Source organism: Pseudomyrmex gracilis, unplaced genomic scaffold (genome assembly GCF_002006095.1).
Source record: "Pseudomyrmex gracilis isolate BER0280 unplaced genomic scaffold, ASM200609v1 scaffold_67, whole genome shotgun sequence".
NCBI lineage: Eukaryota > Metazoa > Arthropoda > Insecta > Hymenoptera > Formicidae > Pseudomyrmex > Pseudomyrmex gracilis.
In genome coordinates this window covers 548,389-568,643 of record NW_018020651.1, presented here as the reverse complement: position 1 = coordinate 568,643, position 20,255 = coordinate 548,389, and the positions used below count along the sequence as shown (strand labels likewise).

The 20,255-nt window shown below is 36.7% G+C and overlaps 1 protein-coding gene across 4 annotated transcripts in view; it reads right to left on the bottom strand.

Moving 5' to 3' along the window:
• Positions 1-20,255, bottom strand: part of LOC109854486 (transcription factor Sox-3-A-like) — a 277,431-nt gene that overhangs the window by 69,060 nt on the left and 188,116 nt on the right. The window contains exon 2 of one of the 4 annotated variants that reach the window (XM_020427602.1): positions 15,179-18,750. The exons of the other annotated variants lie outside the window; for them this stretch is intronic. Within the exon in view, the coding sequence (XP_020283191.1) occupies positions 18,735-18,750 (16 nt within the window). The 3' untranslated portion in view covers positions 15,179-18,734. Of the gene's footprint in view, positions 1-15,178; positions 18,751-20,255 lie in introns of those variants that run through there. 4 annotated transcript variants of the gene reach the window in all.

Genomic DNA, 20,255 nt, shown 5'->3' with positions numbered 1-20,255 from the left:
CAAAAAAAAAAAAAAAAAAAAAAAAGGAAGAAAAGAGCAAGAAAGAAAAGAGAAACGGCACGAAAAAAGAACGCACGATTTGTCACTCACGACGTCATGCTTATCCGCGCGATACATCACGAACCGGCGCACAGTTGGCCGTAATTAATCAACGGTGCAGCGATAAATAATTAAGATTCGAGCCGCGCGATCGCCTCATTAATTATCGCCGCGTGCGGTGACACGCGTGACACTCTCTACAAAGTGTGGCGTTTAAAGGCGCACTCGCGACAAAATTATTTTCTTTTTCTTGCGTTTTAGTCACAATCGTAGCGCCGATAAGATTTTCTGGGAATCAAACGGAACGAATGAAGCAAACGGAAAGGAAGAAGAGAATTCAGGTATCTCCAAAAAGCAATCGCAGTCACTGCAGATTGATTTCGGTTCTTTCGTTATTTACGAATTGATATTTCAATTCGCGCGTTCGATTCTTGGTTATTTCGAATATAATATATTTCAACAAATTTAACAACAACTCTCAGATCAAAATAGTATCAAACTAGTATCAAAGATTTATTCGGTCAATGTGCTAAGTGTTAGCGCGAAATGTATTTTCAAAGGCTTTTGCACAGAATGCAGGAGATCCGGGTTCGATTCCTTCGGGGGAGTTCGAGCTAAGACATTTTTGTCGTAATGAATTTGTTTTATTTCTATGCAAATAAATTAGTATTTTATCTATATTTGATGCAGAACCAAGTATTCTGATGAAGTTTTAAATTGAATTCAATGCAAATTATATTATGTGCATTAATTTAAAAATGTTTAAATAAATAAAAAGTGTATAAATATTTTGCACGAATACGTAACACACTTGGCTCACACTGATCGAATAAATTCTCTCTAGGTAATATATTTCTTGTAAAAAATTCAATATAATATATTTCTTTCAAATATATTCTCTTCAGAAATAATCAATCAATCGGATAAAATTTCCGGAATTGTCGTCCATCTGTTTGAAATACAAAGTGTAAAGTCTCTCGTGTCGAGATGCGAATCTTCATCTGTTTTTATTCTAGGTGCCATATTGAACTTCGTTCAGAGCACTATTCTTAAGTGAGAGCACAGAAGTGTGCTGCGTATATTGTTTAAGAAGAAATATGAAAATAATTTAAATTTTCTTTCTGTTTTTTAGAACAAAACAATAGAAGCGCACGTACGTTATACGATCTCTCTACCCTAATTGCTCTAATCTCGCGCCTACAAAAACAGGTAACTTCAATCTCAATGAAAAGTATCTATGACAAATTACGTGACTAAAGAAGGGAGTAAAAGCTTTCTACCGATAATATCTGGATGTTGCTTTGTTTTTCTTCCAACTTTCTATCTTCACATTATAAATCGAAGATATTTTCCTATTTTGTCACAAAAAGTTACAGTATTATCTGTGATACGGTCGAGAGATCATACTTATCTTCGATACGACAGCATATTTTCGAATACGATAACGAGAATGCAAGTCTGACACATGTAAGAATGTCGCGACAACGTTGAAATTTTCATTTATCGCGCTTGCGGTAAACGCACAACACGATTTCTACCACCGACAATACCGCGCTAATTATCGTCGTCGAAGCTCGGCGACAAAAATCACCTCGACGCTTGTCATACCTGGTCAGAACGGTCGAGAGACGACCCGAGGCGCTCGTGTGTGTTACTTAGATATGTGTGTGTGTGTATATATGTGTGTGTCTACCGTAGAAACGTCGCGCATTATGCTATTATGCGCGAGTTTGGATACATCGAATTTTCGTTGTTTGCGCGTCTGTGTTGCGCCGTTATTGCGTTGCGTTTCTCCGCGAGCGCGAACAACACGATACTACGACGTCTCACACGAGCGACTCAGGCTAACGGTGAGAGACTCAGAGCGAGAGAAACGAGAGAACTGATGAGAATATAATTGCAAAGTCATTCATCAGACCTCGCACGGCCGGGCCAGCGACTACGGCGACCGCGGCGGTTGTGTGTGCACGTGAATTACGTTAGAACGGAGCGGCTGAGAGATAGAGAGAGAGAGAGAGAGAGAAAGAGAGAGAGAGAAAGAGAGAACTATCGATATACGAATAGATAGACATATATACGCCGCATATCGTGAGAGCGCGAATTACGTTTATGCCGAATACGAACATTCCGTGGAATCATCGAATTCCAGGATGAAATCGCGCGACGCGTTCCGAGGCTTCTTTCTGTCAACTCCGTCGACCGAGAAGGCGCGCGAATGGTCATCAATAGACGGTAATATGGACATATCGATTGATGCTGGGAATTATATAGAATGAAAGAGAGAGATAGAAAAGAGAAAATAGAGAAGTCATATCTTTATGTTGACTCGTAAAATTAGATGTCTAATTATAGACGAAGTGGAATTACGTCGTAATCTTTTTTACGACTTGTTATGAAACTTTATACTTGTCCGCATGCGCGCGTTTTGAATTTATAATTCTATTAATATTTATATTTCTGTATTTCGAATTCTTTATACGTATGTGTCCAATAAATAGTTTTAAGCAGATATATACGCGTACGTATATACTACGCGTTCTAAAAATTATAAATTATAATTATCGTAAGTCTATATTATTTGTTTTTATATCCTCGCGGTCTTCTCTGACGTCTTGTGTGTGTCGCGTAAACTTTTTCAGACTATTATGAATATTTCGCGCGTTTACGTAAAAATTAAATTGCGTGGCGGCGACGAGCATCGCTACACGAAATCGGATCTAACACATTGGCGACAGGAGAACGAACACAATTGCGTAAAACCTCTTCTCTACAGCGGGCTCGCGATAAATATGAACACGCGACTGTGAACGCAACAGTAACATTTTATATATATATATATATATATAATCGAGGCTCTGAAAAATTTTCATCAAACCTCGCGACTCAAAAAAAAAAAAGAAGAACTGCGTTGATTCTCGCGTGTTGCAATGAAATACGCGAATGAGTATTACATCACACAATCACTTGACTCGACGGAGTTCGACACTTCACGCTTGCAGCGCGCGCTTTGATATATGCCTGTTTATTCATAGAAGTCTGATCTCATCGCGAATCATTTCCATATCGATATGATCAAAAACTTTAAAGAATCAACAAATGACATTAAGTGCGTTACCACGTCTCGAACACACGACTAATTAAAAGTTAAATTGCGAACGCATTTCAAGTCGTGAGAGATATATTAGCATGGAATCGGTTCGTGTCACACGCGAACTTACGAATCGCGATATATAATCTATTTCAGATTTAATCGAGCGGCCCATTACCGAAAAGCCGTCGTCTCTGAACGTTTGTGACAATTCCGGGACTATACATACGGTCGGACACGGAACAAAGCCGAAGAGCCGGCCAAAACGATGTTCACATCGCCGGATGAGCCGTTAAGCGATTACACGGCACGTCGTTGCGGGATTAAGGCCTCGGTATATTGAAAAATTACGCGCTTACGTAATTAACGGCCGAAAAGTCCCGGCGAGATAAATGCCGACGCGTGTACAATTCACTAATCCCCCGCGCCCTCCTGCTCCTCTCTCTCTCTCTCTCTCTCTCTCTCTCTCTCTCTCTCTCTCCCTCTCTCTCTCTTTCTCTTTCGCGTGGCTCTCTTTTTTTTCTTCTGCTTCTCGTCAGAAGAGAACCGCCAGGTAAAACGGCATAGATGTCACGAAGATAGCAAATTTCATTTGTTATTTTCTCGCGCACGGAGAGACGCGACAGCTCCTTTCACACGCCTCACACGCGACATTTATCACGCGCGTGACATTTTAATTAAATGCGATGACACTCCTCGTTCGATCCAGACGAGAAGCGCGTGTGATCCGCGTCTATAACACCTACACCCGTCGATATTACGCGTTTGTCGCTTATTTCTATCTCTCTCTTTCTCTCCCTCTTAAAGTTCCGACCGTTTCCCTATACAGTTCTTTTTTTTTTACTCGACCTGCGGTACCGTTGTCTATTTTTTTTTATTTTTATTTTTTTCATCCTCTCGAACAAGCACTCCGGTGATCTCCAATGGCCGACGACGTGTTATCCTATACGATAACAATGACGGACGCGTAGATTTCGCGGGATGTCGGCCGCGCGTGAAAGGGTAAGAGATCGCCGCTGGAGAACAAAAAAGAAGAACGTAACGAGACATGCTACAAAAAAAGAAGAAGACACACGAATGACAAATCGTTCGCAATGTCGTCGTCGGGATTCTTGTTGACGAAATTAGCGACTGGCATTCGCTAATCGACGCGATGACAAAATCACGCACGGTGCCAGAATCACGAAGCAACAACCGTTGAATGCGCGAATACTTGTAACACCGCGGTTATTCTTCAGCATTTAAGAGAGAACTGAAATACTTTTTAATGGCTTTTTGATTATTATTCTTTCGCTTGCTCGTCAGAGTTGAAGCGCGCAAAGTTGAATTAAATGTCCTAAAAACAACAAACAATAAACGTAATAATTTCTAATTGATTCGTTTAATTGAACTGACATCTCTTGTAATTACACACGTTGAGAATAGTGGTTTGATTCGTTACATAGAAGACCGCAATGTACAAATGAAATATCACACAGAGACCGGGTTGGATCTCGGCAATTATAGCGGCGGCGCGCAATTCGAAATTCTAATCGGCGTTGCGATCTCCTCGCTTCCCGTCTCCGGTGGAGAGAACGGGAAGAACACCGCGCGCGATAAACTCGACGCGTGACGGCATTATAACGACGCCGTCGGTGAACCGATAAGGTGGAGACCACCGGCGGGAAGGAAGAGACGAGAGCGCAGGTCCGGGACCCGCAGTTGTACCAAAAATTAAGACAAATCGCGAACGATTACGATCGCGTTAAATTAGCCGGCGGCCGATTATTCGACGTCGCCGCATGCAAATCGTGCATTAGGAAACGGCGAGCGTCGTAAGTGCGCGCGACCGCCTTCGTTCTTGTTTTCGTTCACGAACCGCGAAGAGAGAAAGAGCCAGGAGGAGAAGGAGGACGAGAGAAGGCGATAACTCCTCAACACCATCACATGCGCACGCCTCCGCACGCGCGGCCATCGTAAGTTATCGGGCCGGCACGCGGCGGGACGGGGTCGTTATCAGCAGCCCCCGCGGTCGGCTGAAAAATCACCGGCCGGAAAATAATTGTTAAGTGCTTTATTAGCGCAATAACGTTGCAGCGAGACAGGGAAGAACTGGGACAAAAGGGGGCGAGAGATAACGGCGATCGTTCCATCGAGGTCTCTACGGGAGGGCGCGTCTTGATTTTTGTCGCCACGCTTATTTGGCAAACCGCGCTTTTGACAAGCGCGACTTATTTTCGGAGCGGAGAAAAACAAAAGCGTCGCGTTTGTGCGCGGCCGAAATTAATCTCGAAAAATTATTCGTTTTTGACGTAGAAGTTTGTGAAAAATACAGAAAATATATCCCGCACGAAAGTGGCTAAACGCACACTCGAGTTTGTCTACGTGAATTTACAATATGTATCCCACGAAGCGAACAATAAATTCCCATGATATCGCTCGTTAATGATCGCTCCGCTCGCCGATAACTCGCGAGCGCGCAGTTTACTATCCGTTTCCGAGCAGAGCACGTACGTCACAGTACGTAAATCATATTTTGTATAATTTATATCGCGAGTAACGCGTGAGATAAGTAAAATACAACCTCTCGTAGTGTTAAGGTTAAAATCGTTTCTCGACCAGGTTCTGAGAGCAGAAAAAATGCAAGAGAGGTTGAGAATTATCGAAATGATATCGTGATCCATTCGCGTGCGTATGTATAAATAAAATTTTGTAATAAAAATCTAAGTCGTTTTTTAAAATACAATACTAGTGTTCAGTACGATGTCATTCAAATAAATCTCGATTCACGTGTTCGTGAACTTCTGTTGTTATTGTTTCTTCGAAGAAAAATGAAAGAGAAAGAACAAAAATAAAGTTACTTCTGGTATTTAACCGGCAGCTTTGAAAAACAGAATTTTTAATTAGCGTCTTTAAACGATATTTTTAGATCCGGAGCTCTTTATCGAGTTTCTCAAGTTACTTTAGGACGAAACTTGCGACTACATTGTCGTCGCGTGCAAGAAAATAAGAAAAAAAAAAAAAAAAAACAACAAACCGTTATAATGTAGGTTAACCACACCGATTTGATTGTATTATTTCCAAATTGCTCGTAAAACAACGGCGTCTTTATTGCGACGATACGCCTACATACATATATACACGTTTCGCGTGATGGTTCCGCATGTTCCCTTTGTTGATGAAAATATTTCACTTGTTACGCAGAGAGAAACGGATAAAAAAAAAAAAAAAAAAAAACGCAGTTTTTCAGCATCAAAAAACTCACGGAACTTGTATCGGCGATCAGTCTGGAATAAAATGGTATACAATAGTGTACGAGAGAAAATTATAGTATATAATATATAATTCTATATAATTATATATAATAAATTTATGTGCATACGGAATCCGGGAAGTCCGAATACGATTCTGGCTAAGATGTTTTCTTCCGCAATGGAGTTTTTAAATTTCACAGAAAAGCAAAATGGATAATTTATATATTGGATATTGCGCTAATTAATTAAATGAATTTTCGAATAGAAATCAATCCCAAAATTTCTAAGTGTATTAATTTACACGCAAAGTGCATGTACATCCAGCACTTTGGCTCGTATTGACCTCAAAAAAAAAAAAAAAAAAAAAATTATTTGTTAGTTATAAACTTTCACTAGTTTGAAATTTGTTACAATTACATGTAATTAATTGATATAACGCGCATTGACAATTTTTTTTCTATTGAAAAAATTGGCGCGGATCGTCAAACGAATTGATTCTTGAGTGTTTACCTCAATGGGAAGAATGTGAAGAATTTCTCGCGACGCATTGGCGTCAAGCGACCGGCGAAGTACAAAGATAGTGCGCGTAGAAGAAAACGACAACTCGACGTACAATCGCACACAATTTGTAGTTTCTAAGGAGCTACGTCAAACATAAACGTATTGCGTGTACGTAAGTATTCGAAACATTCGTTCTATCTTTGTTCTACATTTGATAAGATATATAAAGACAACGCTTCTTCTCTCAAAGCGTCCGCGCTACTTTGACCACCATAAACCTTTCGAAAATACAGATTGCGTGATGGATTGAGCCGCCGACTTGTCGCCCGTTTCTTCGATGACGCCGCGCTCTTCGACCCGCAGAATCTTTGTAACACGCCAATCGCTTGCAGTCTTGATGCTACTGCGTTGCAAAAAATTCATTATCGCGGATAAACATAATTACCTTGAAATTGGACGTCAGATCGAGTAGGAAATAGTAGATTTATGTTTTATCGCGCTTTAAAAAAACAAAAACAAAAAACCACTCTCTCTCTCTCTCTTTTTTTTTTAAATAATTAAGTACAAACAAAATAAATTCTTTGCGAAGTCAGTTTTCTATCTCGTTTCCTTGAACGCGGATTCGAACGCGGTTAATTAATGATTGTACGCGAAAAAGAAATCAACGCAAAATTTGTATTTTCTCTGCACGTTTCTTGTGGAGACAGTTTCGGAAAAGAACGAGAAGAAATAAAGAACTTGTTTCGGGGTGAGGGGGGGGAGGGGTTTGTGCCTGGCTCCCATAACGCGGTTGGCAGTTCGGTTTGGGACCGGTGCTGCTATTAACGACATTAACGCTACTACGAGCAAACACGGCTTTATATCATCCCGAGCCGGCGGAATAATAAACAATAAATTCTAGTGAAATACGGCGTCGAACAAGCGTAACCCATTTGTTTGCGATAAACTGACCCGGAGGCCAGTCCGACCAGTTTGCAACAGCCGTCTCCGGACGCGCGAACTCACCCTTCGTCTCATCGTCGTTTTTACGCGCACCTTTTTTTTTTCTTCTGCGGTTACTCTTTTTTTTCTTTTTTTTTTTTTTTAACGCGCGAGTGCTCGACAATGCTTCCAACAAAAACTTCATTTTCTCTCCTTCTCCCGCATCCGATACTTTTGAGAAATTACGGAATATCGTTTCCCTGCGAAATTTTTTTTCAAGCGGCGAGAAGTAATTTATTGACAAATGATTAAAAGAGTGGACAAATTTATTTGTTTTATTTTAAATTGCTTGAAATGTAATATGAAAGAAAAAACATGCAACTCTCGCTGATAAATAAATTTCTAAAATTCCAGATATCTCCCTTTAAAGGCGCGGCTGCTGCAGGTGTTACTTCCGCGTATCGTAATAACTGCTGACAGACACGAACTTGTAAATTCTTGCTACCTGAAGTGTCTGATGTTTTTTAGATTTTATCGCGGCTTGATTTGCAAATAAGAATTACAACACGAGTTCTTGTATAGCATCATGTGAATTCATCGCGGCGCGATGAGTCGTGCGTGAAACGCACCACGGGAGAAAAAATTCGGGTTTGAGTGATCCCGTGCGTGTCCGAGCACGCTCGACGAACGACCGTGTGATTACGAGTTTTAATCATGCGAGAGCGTGAATACAAGGCAAATCTGAAAGAGAGAGAAAAACGAGAGAGATCAGCGACGGTTCTGTCAGAATATACGGCGCGCGTATGTTATAGCCAATTAACAAATTGGAAGGTCCGGCTGGTTTCTCGATGACAGCCGTTCATTGCCATAACTGTCGCGTGCTAGTACTATAAATGCTAAGCGCGGATCGAAAAGAGAGAGGGGCTCTCTTTTTCTCTCTCTCTCTCTTTCTGAATCATTTTAACTAAGAAATCTCTGGAAAGCAGCGTGAAAAGTATAAATTTGGTTTTGTGATTTAAGTCGAATGTTAAAACAAGCAAGTAAAGAGAAAGTGTGTGTATGTGTGTTTGTGAATTTCTTTAATATCATGTTAAATAAAATACGATTAAAGAAGATCATTGCGTTTAATTTATCATTATCAGAAAAAAATAATCAAAAGAATATCAGAAAAAAACTAGAAATAAAAAAATCAATTCTTTAAGAATTCTAAATATTTCATTTTGCGCTCTTTTGTACGACAAGTAATTGCAGAATTAATAATTTATTCGTTTTCGTATATATCAATGTAAGAAACACGATCTCACAAATGCAGTGCGCCACTGGAGATTCGATAGCCATGTGTAAAACGAATTCACATGTCGTACGAAGGAGAAGAGGAAGAAGAAGGAGAAGAAGAAAGAAGAAAGAGAAATACAAGAGCTTTCGCTTACCCACGTTCGTAATTATCGCGGTTCCGCGTAGAGGGTGCGCTGCGCGATCGTTTAAGTCACCGAGGATAACAAGTGCGAGATTCTCAGTTCGTTAACCCGCTCGCGCTCCGCGCGGAATGGATTAATGGATCCGTTAGATCTCTTTCGATCGACGGCGCGCCCGCTAGAAATCGCCTTCGTATCGACGCCGGTGGTAATCGCGAGCTTATTATCTCGGCGCCGCGATTTTTCCGCCGGTAGCGCGCCGATGAAAAGTAGCCCACGAACCGATAAGCCGTGTTACACGATCTCTCTCTCTCTCTCAGTGCGCGCGCGCGTTGTCGTTGTTTTTGACGAAACGTACCAACCACGAGATGTATTGCCAGATTACCCGTTAATTTGCATTCTCGAGCACGGGAAGTTGAAGAATGCTTCATTTTCAACGGACGAAATCTAATTCACATTGGTAGTTCGCGAACTCTTGACACATTTACGTGCCAAATAAAATTCTACCTTGTTCAATTAGAAATAAATATCAGACACACCGATTCGCGACCGAGTTTCCGAAAACTTACTACAACAGACGAGCTAGGTCAGGGTTACTGGCTTTCCGCGGAAGCTTACTTGAACGTTAATAACAAGGTCGTTTCACGCCGGATATTCGATCGGTGGCAGTGGCAGTCTGCCAATAATCCGGGTGGCGCCATAAGGAGTACGTTTTAGGTAATTGGCCGTGAATATTATCTTACTCGGGCGGGGGACGATGAAGGTTAACCGGATCAGCGGAACCGTGATAGAGAGAGCGAAAGCGGGCGGGAGGGCACAGAAGCGAAGAGGTGCGGCGATACCTTACAAATTGCAACTCGCGAGGGGGATGTTTCGCACGGAGGTATCCACGCGTGATCCGAGGGATCGACCCGAGATTAAAGCGGCCCTAAAGCGCGCCGGCATCAAAGCAAACTCTTGCAACTCCTTTTCCTTGTCACTTCTTTTTTTTTCTCTTTTCTTCTTACTCTTAGCGCGAACCGATTTATCGGAAGGCGCAAATATGTATCAACCTCAAAAAAAAAAAGAAAAAAGAAAAAAACAGAGATCCACGTGATCTCCACCTTGGTCCGCGTAATGTTTACACGTTTGGTCCGACACTTCCGAAATGTTAGTTTCGGAAATTTGATTGGAATTCGATGAGGAAATTATTCGGCGCGTTTAAAAGCGTATCGCGTTGCCGTAATATGTATGTAAGAAATGTAAAAAATTATGAATAATGAAAATATGGAGACATATGGAAAACTAGCTAGTCTATAATTTGAGTAAAAACTGACTTTAACCACTTACGAAGACATACACGCTGACAGGTGACGAATTTAAATTGACCGGATTCGTGGTTACATATACGTACGTGCTTAATTTATTTACGCAATCGCGAATGTACGTGCAAGAAGCTAACGCGCGCAATATTTTCATCGTGCATGTTTTTTTTGTTTCTAATGAAACGGAAGTGTAATTAAAATCGTACCGACCGATCGACAAAGATCAAACACCAAAATAATTCCACATGTGAGTGACATATTCCTGATGCGTGTTTTATACATACCCTTAACTTACTGCAAAAACAATCAACGTGTTGATCGCGACACGTAATGACGACGATTGTTACATACGAACGATCTTGATAAACACACGAGTAATTTTAACGAAGTTCGAAATATCGTGATCTCGCACTTTGTAGATTCGATAATACGATCTTGACTGCGTGCCGGCTTAACGTGTTCTGTGTTTACATGCTCGCAGAAAATATGTCCTCTGACGTATTTATTTGGTTCGAACGGAGCGAGGGAAACCTGGCCTTCGAATGCCGACACTGAGTCACGTAGGTAACGTACATTTCGGTCTATTGCGCGAACATCGGGCGATTGCGACACTATCGAATTGAATTTGGGATTTGTCGACATCCAGTCGATAGGCGAATGGCACAACGCGAAAGTTTCACCGTCGTGAGACGCGAAAAATTTGCACTTGAAATACATATATATACATATGTATATATATGCGTGTATATATATATATATATATATATGTATACATATATATACTAAATTAATACTTCAACATAATAATTTTAATAAAATAATTTACGTAAAAAACTAAATAAAAAATTATAAAATTTTTACTTAAAAGACGTATCAAAAAACAATATTTTTATTATTACAGAATACTCGAGCAAAAATTGAAAAGAAAAATACGCTCTTGAAGAAAACATTAATCAAAGAAAAAAACGGCTCTTTGATTCACTTTTATCTTTGCCTATCTTGCACGCCAAGGTCAATTTTACGTTACTGTTATTACAGCCACGATTGCGCTGCGGAATCGAGGGTGCCTCGCGTCATTAGCTGTTCGCAACGCGTGTTCGCGCGCGGCTACACACATATACACTAATATATTTATGATAATAACACAACATTCGTTAAGTAAATTCTGAATAAATTACAGGATCTACTTGTGTGACAGAGAACAAAAAAGCTTTTATAAACTTGAACCGTTTAATTTCTTTTTCCACAGTGTAATCTACTTCATCTATTCTGCTTGTTAGCGCACACACTCGCGCCTTTTTTTTCTTTTTTTTTTTTTTACGATAAGAATTTAAATTGAGAACAATACAATTTTGAATATAAAACTGTATCATGAGATAATAAAAATATGACGATTACAGCAACAATGGGAAATCGCGTCGCGTGTGCCGCGCGCACGAACCAGGCGAAACGTAAGAGAAATGACGACGCGATGGAAAAAGATATACGCAAAACACACGCTTGGACGCGCCCGCCCCATTCGTTGCTCGAAACCCGGAAAGCGACCTAAAATTATTATCCAACTTTGTGCGAGCAACAAGTGTCGTTAAATCAACTCCGCGTCGTCCATCTCGTATATCGCGCGGTTGTGTATCGTCGCGCGCTACGCACGCATATTTAAAGAAATGTTATACCCAGTTGTGTATATACGCGCGCGCGTATATACGTATATGTGTGTGCATACATTCCCCACGAGCATTGTTTCACGATGCTTTTTGAAACAATGTTGTTCAGCTGAAAGAAACCATTTCCTTGGTGTGACTGTTTCACCGGTTAGCACCGGTTCGATTCGGAAAAGTCTACACAACGCGCACAAACCGCAGCAAGTTCATACGTTTTTACACAATTGACGCCACCTCTCGCTGAGCGCGCGAGAGAGGAGGAAACAATTTTCCATCTCATAACGCGACCACTCGCGAGTGAAACGTCTGCGAAAAGTCTGCGAAGGGAAACAGAAACGAGAGGACGAAAAAAAAAAAAAAAGGAAAAAGGTAGATGAAGCGATCGGTATTAAATAATAACGAGGCTCGCACTCTCGCGTTCGTGCACATGAGATTCCGACGTTTCGTCTACCGGCGCGGTGCACCACGTGTCTCTTTCTCTCTCTCGCTCTCCTCTTGGGGCGTGAAACACTTGAAAATCCCGGTTATGTAAAACATAGGAAAACGGCCCTGGAGGGCCGTCGCGTCACCTCGCGCCGCGTCGTGCCGGGACGTTAGGTGGAACGCGTAATTGAAAGCACTTTACAGACCCTAGCGGCACGCACAACGAGCTACTCGCATTTGCATTCAGTGGCGGAGGGAATGCCTTTTAACCGAAATGACTGCGTGTGTATGACAAACGCCGGGGTTTATGTGCCGGAACGATGGGAATATTTATTGGCGCGAATTAATGTCTCCACTCGTCCGTGTACACTGCGATCGGCGTTGTATATAGCGTATATATTTATCGGAACATTTTCGGAGAGATCGCGGACTATGACCCGTCGGGTGAATAAAAAGTCCATTTGCGGCGAAACAAAAAAAAATGAAAAAAAAAAAAAAATCATTTTGCGCGGGTGGTGAATTGTGCGCGCGAATTTATCGAGCTGTTGATACGCAATTCAACATCACTTGTTGTCACTACGGTCTGTGTAACACGCGGATTCTAGTTTGCTACTAAATAATTAAAAATTTGATAGAAAAAATTGGTTTTTTCACATTCGAGATTTATAATATTTTAATATTTAATTTGCTCTACGATCGAACCGTTTTCAATGATATTTCGTCGGTTCGCATTTGATAAAAGTAAAAAATTCGATTGATCAGTAATGTAATATTGTTAATGAAAATTTCACAAATCAATGTAAAGGATGGCGCTCGCAAAAGTGATGACGGGTTGGTCAAATTGAAAACACAGTATGTAATGCAGATCTATATATAATATATAGTTATAGATATATGTATATATCATATACATATTGAAATATCGTAACATATGTATATTACAAAGATTTATTGTTAGATTATTATTAATTTGTTACGGATAGTTTGTATATACAAAGTCTGTACACATTCGAGACTGATGATTCGAACAGCAAATCTCGATAATTAAGAGGTTTCGAGGTTCACTTTGCATTCTTCTCATCAACAGCAAAATACGCAAAATTAAGAAGAAATAATTATATACTAATATCAATAACTTTAGTGATTACTCGAGTTTGTTTACCTCTTATTACACAGACTTGTATATTCTACGTGTTGAAATTGGATAGTTTTGCAAAATGTTTCTAGGACGCACAAGATACAGAACGCTCTGTGTGTGTATGTGTGTATGCGTTTGTAACAACTGTCAAACATCCGCTTTAAATTTAACTCTGTCTTTGGACGCGATACATAATTTAATAACAGAAGATAAATAAAATGTATATACGTAGTCAGTAATAATTACTTGTAGATTAGGACATATTCCCAATATTATCTCACTTACACATCATTCTACGTTTACATCATGTTATATTAATACCGTCTCACATTAAATTGCATCAATCATCCTGACGATTTGTTTGTATCAATCTACACAAAAATAGTTTTCAGTCCAGTTTAGTCTTAATAATTGTGTGCTGTAAGTGTACAAAAATGTATTGTATAAAAAAATCTCCATTTTAATATATCTATACATCAAAGTATGCTCAAATTTTTTCTTCTAAGAAAATTGGCGCGACTTTTTACGAACAGGTAATTAGAGTATAAAACTATAAGAAAATTTATTACTGTAAAATCAGAAAAACAAAAATAAATAAGAAAACATCTATATATATACATATATATGTATATATATATATGTATGTATGTACGTATATATACATATGTTCTTTCTTTATTCTTTATTATAATTATTTATCATGTAAGCAATTCACACACAGTTGAAAAAATAATTAAAAATATAGATACATTAAATAGATTATATTTTTGCAATTAGTTTTGCACTACTCACTCTCACACACAACTGCTGTCGTGAAACACAGACAACTGCACTCCACACACAGAGCATCCTGTATTTCGTATGAAACTTTTTGTGTTTACATTTTTTTATCACAGACTGAATTTGTAATAATTATTTAATGGAATATGCATGGATGAATATATGCAGTCTTTGATTTGTTGCAAATACATATGTACAAATCGTATAGTCAAGTCCAGTAGTCGATCTCTAGTCGTATAAAAGAAAACCGCCAAATGTTTTTTTTTTCTCTAAATTTTTATTTTCCTTGTGCGCGAAAGGAAGACTCATATCACGTTGAATGGGCCGACGTCAAATTTTAATGCCTTTATAGAAATGAGATTTTTTTTTCATCAAAAAGAACGTTATGCAGTATAATTTGCTTTTCTCTTTCTGGAAAAATAACCTGGAAGTGGCACCATTTTGTGAATAAGATCATCAATAATAAGTAATACATGTAATTATATGTACTACAAACATATATATTTGTTTTGCAGCACATTTTGTCATTCGCAATTTCTACGACGTTCAACGTGTTGATAATAAAAAATTAATTTTAAACCCTCGAGTACGTGAGAGAAGTATACTTTTTGCTATATAACTTCTTGCCGGACAATTTAAGACGCAAAAATATTGAAGATTTTTTTTTTTTATGTAAACTTCTTTATATTTCTTTATAAAAGAAACATTGTGTGAGCATTTTACAATAAAGAATTTACACTACAAACAAAAGATGATTCGCTTGTATGAAATCGTCTCAAATATTCAAGGGCATTTACATATGTCAAGTAAGACGTATAAATCTCGGTCGCACATATAATAGAACGTCATGTGATAAGTTTTCTATCAAGAAATATATAAAAAGAATCGCGCGCGCGCGCGATAAATAAGACAATAACTAGTATCGTATTTCGCAATAGTAAAAGTGGAAGTAATGAGGTATTGATTGTTGTTTTGGTCGGGAAAGTGAGAGTACGCAATAATGATAATGGAAGATACGAGATTGGAGAAAAAAGAATTGTGTGTTCGGAAGAGAAAATCTGAACTCTCTTAATGACTAATAAAAAAATCATTAAACTAAAACTAATAATAATAATGTTAAGAATATTAACGCATGTACCGATGTTGTTCTGTAATTGTAGTATGCATGTATAACGAAAAGCAAACTATTTCTAGAAGAATGCTAATCTCAATTGTTTGTCAAAACCGAAAAAAAAAAAAAAAAATAAAGCAAACTGATCATCAGTCATTCTCATTCAATTCTATTGTTCAATTATTTGACCTTGAAAACCAATTCTTTAAAAACTGTTTACTTTTCCAGGGATTTTTGTTCAAATTTCCAAATTTAGAGATTAATTAACAGAAATATAATTATGTGAACATTAGGTGTTTATATGTATGATTACAGTAAACAAATTGAAAAATTACTCGAATTTTTAAATATCAAAATTGGATTTAAAAAATCTAATTGAAGATTTAAAAAACACCAAAAAACAACGGTTTAATTCATTATTTAGTTCCGTCAACAGTAAAGGAAATTTGAAGATTATTTTTAAACAAAAATACCTCGATGCTCGATTTTTGGAGAAAATTTTCTAGATAAAAAAATTCTCGAAAAATTGTGAAGTTTTTGAATTGTTTTCAAGTAATAGAAAATTCGTCTTACAGAAAAATAATTATGCCAATAAAAATGTTCGTGTAACAAAACAAATAATTATTAATGTATTACACACAAATGCCATTACTGCTTTCATACTAGTTACGTGCATTATCAGGCAATACTCTCGGCAGAAGACATCTTTCGATCACAAGAAAAGCCATGCCTCTGGAAACTCAAATTCCATTTTCACATTTCATGTAGAGAGGCGAATGGAGATGATCAATTGAGTTTTTGCACATTTTATACATGCACACAAATATTTACAGATATGTCTGTACAATCTTAGATAATTGTATACTCAAAAATCTAAATTCAAATATTACGTTAAAAATATTAATCCTTAAATATTTAATCTAAATTCCCTCTACAACATACTACGTACACCTTTTCTTATCGGTGACATCGGAGTTGTTTCGCACATAAAGTTATAAATTATTTTCGTCAAGTTTACAAAATTCTATGACATTTTCAATATTGATATTTGACGCTTGACGCTTTCGCGATGTTATATTAACATTCGAAGATAGTTTTTGAATGTTATTTGAAATATTACGCTCTTCGATTTTCAATATTGTTAAATTGTTTTCGGGTATATTATGTGATAACCAAAAAACAATTAAATATTACTTTCTTACTGATTGTGCTGATTATGCATGTGATTCGTTTCAGATATTATTGCTTAGCAGATGTCTACCATGCGAACATAAATAAGACATGGCTAAAAAACAATATGTACATATGACAAAAAAAGTTAAGCTAACTTTTCAGTAATATTTATATTTCATCTTTGATATTATATGTATATCTATGTACATATGCTTAATAACAATGTTTTAAAAACTTATTTAGCTACTCTCCATCATAAGCAAGCAAAGTGAAATAGTTTTTCTCTTAACGTTGTTTTTTTTCTTTTTAATGATCATTTTCAACTTATCACATAGCATGAACGCCTTTCTTGGCACAATATTAACATTTGTTCATTTTTTTTTCATCGTCTATCTACGAGCGCAAAAATAATTTATAAGCGCGTGAAGAAAATAGAAGAAAATAAGATTATAGTTTTGAATAGTAACATCTTAATTGTTGATCGAGCTAATGAATAAATGAAAAATAAACAAATCATAATTTATAGCAATTAGGGAAAAGTGGGGAAATTGTGCGCAGCGGGTAGTCGTGCGCTCTGGATTATTTAAATAACCAGCCATAATTCTGAACTTTGTCTAATACTGCACTTTAGTAGTTGGTTCTTGTAACTATGTCACACTACCCCGATTGCGCCAAATTCTTTGTGTACCAGTAGAGAAATAAATGTTTGTTAATGGTGTTTTTTTTGTTATTTCCTGTGATCTGAAGAAAAGACGGTAAAAGCCTCTAATTTTTATTTGTTTAGTTCCACATACATATAATCTTAAACAGCATTTTTTCTTGTAAATAAATTGTATTTCATAATTATTTTAGTCAATAAATATCCTATATTTTAGTGAAATTTATTTATTAAACCTCGAATCGGACAATAATAGTGCGCAGTCACAAAAAAACTGCACTGGAAAAGACTCTGAAGAACTATTTGTGTAACTACTTTAGCAACCAATTAAACGTAGACTGAAAATGGATTTTCTACAATGTCGTATATGTGTCGCTTGAAATATTTGCTCTTTTTAATAATAATTTTTTAATGCCTCAGGCCAACATACAAATTTCATAATATTTTCCTATCGTTTCTTATCAATTTTATTATTATAATTCTGTTTTGTATCATTAAAAGTGTTTGATTCTTAATGTAAGGCTTTTCTTTTTAGATTTTCCATTTATATTTTCAACTTTTAATAACTGCGCACAATAACCCTGTGTGGGTTGGGAAATTGTGAAAATGTGAACTGTTCAACTATTTTCAATGGTATTAAAGTGCGTTTAAACTTTAATCAAATTTACTTATATACAATGATAGTAGACAGTATAGGCTGTGTTGAAAATGTTTCAAGTTTAATAATAGCAAAGTTACAACGATTCGTGCTTAAGTGCGCACAATTTCCCCACTTTTCCCTAAATTGATTAGAATACGTGAAGTTGAGATGTTACTATATCAGAATGCGAATAAACTTAATATATTTTCTGAATAATTCAGTTCTTTGGTAATTTTTTTTTTAATTTTGCAAGTGCACTTTGCACTTGCTAATATTTCGTCCTAAAGTCGACCTTGAATGAATATTTCTATCGACACTGAAGACAGAGCGATCGATGATAATATGCAGTGTGGATGATGATGATTGAGAGAATTTTTCATGCGACGTGTGTGTGTGTGAATACGAAGACATCCTTCAATAAGAAGCGTTATATTTCCATGTTTCGTGTACTTCCGTAAAAATGTTCCAACTGGATCATCTCTGTGTTCTTTTGATTTCTGTGTTTCCTTTACTTGGTATTCTCTCTTTCTCTCGCTCTCTCTTTGTTATGTCTTTCTTTCTCTGTTCTTCTTTCTTTTTTACTTTCTTTACAGCATTCATGCCGATATCGGCATATTCGTACACTTTTTCGTGTCCACGAATAAGTGTTTTAAACTACTAAGTTCCTGGGAAATCATATTTTTTATGTTAGACATAGCAGGCAAAAAGAGCGAAAAAATTTTTAGCGTAAATATATCTTATTATTAAAGTTTATTATTTACTTGTACGATCTGATTTTATGAAGTGTACGATTTTTATTGCATCAAAATTATCTCTTTATAATACAAACGAAAATTTAAGAAAATAAAGAAAAAATCATAAGTTAAACAAATTAAAAAAAGCAAATTAAACACATGATATCGTGAACTTTATGCTTTAGTCTGGACACACTGGAAACATTTCGAGGTTTGAACATTTCAACATTTATTATGTCATACAAAACATAATACACAGAAAATGAAACGCAATAACAAATAAACCGAAAATTATCATATAATTCATAAATATGTATTTGTTATGTAAAATAGTAAACGTCAATTATTTCATTCAAAATCTACTTTAATAAGATAGTATCGCTAATATTTGGAATATCTTCGTATTCACTTGACAAAGTTTTGCTACCAAAAAAAAAATTAAACAAATATAAAATTAAAAAAATCATTTATAAGATGAAGATGGATATTATTTAAAAAATGTCAATTGCATTAATCTTTGTGTTTGACCAATCTTTTGCTCTCCTTACCTTTCTCGTAAAAAAAAAAATATTCAAAGCAAAATTTCTTGGAATTTTCATAAATGTATTCAAAGTGTTGTGTGTATCAGTCTGTGCAAAAACTCTATACATATTTTAAAATAGTTTGTGAATGTAAAAAAGAATCAAAAGATTAAGTTCAAATATAATGAAATTTTCACTTAGGAACTTCGAAATGAAATGCATATATATTTATAACATGCGCTAAATATCGATAAATTAATAAGTTTTTCTATTTAATTCCTCTGTTCTAGCAGCAATTTTATCCTATTGTAATTATTTCAAGTAAAATACATCACTGTCACTCGTACGTTTTATTAAACACGGTATATTCTGTATTCGACGTTTTATGATACGTACAAATCGACAATTTGTGATTCCTTTCCGACCAACTCGAAATACATTTGGTTCTTCTTTCAAGAACGGTAATTACCAAGAGCGCAAATAATCGGCGCACATATTTTAAATGCAACAACAAGCAAATTAAAAAACAATATTACATTACATTAGATCATTTTTTTTGTCAGTAGAGTAGTTAATTTAGAGTAGTTAATTTATAGATGTAACAAGAAAACAAAAGTGGTCCAGCTCAAACGCACTTTCACGATAACATATGCGATATAGTATTGTTCGTTTGTACTATAAAAAGATATAGGTGTATCGCGTAATGAAATATATATGAGAGAGCATATTAATAATATTCATCGTATTTTTGAAAAATTACTAATTTTTCAGTACTTCTTTAAGGCGGCGAATGATTAGAATTGAACTTGATAATGTTCGTAACAAGTATCATTTGAGTTTTGAATTTATTCTGAGTACTACACTCTGATTTCTTCGCAAACTCTTTGCTCTTTTCTACTTATTTTACTAACTTCT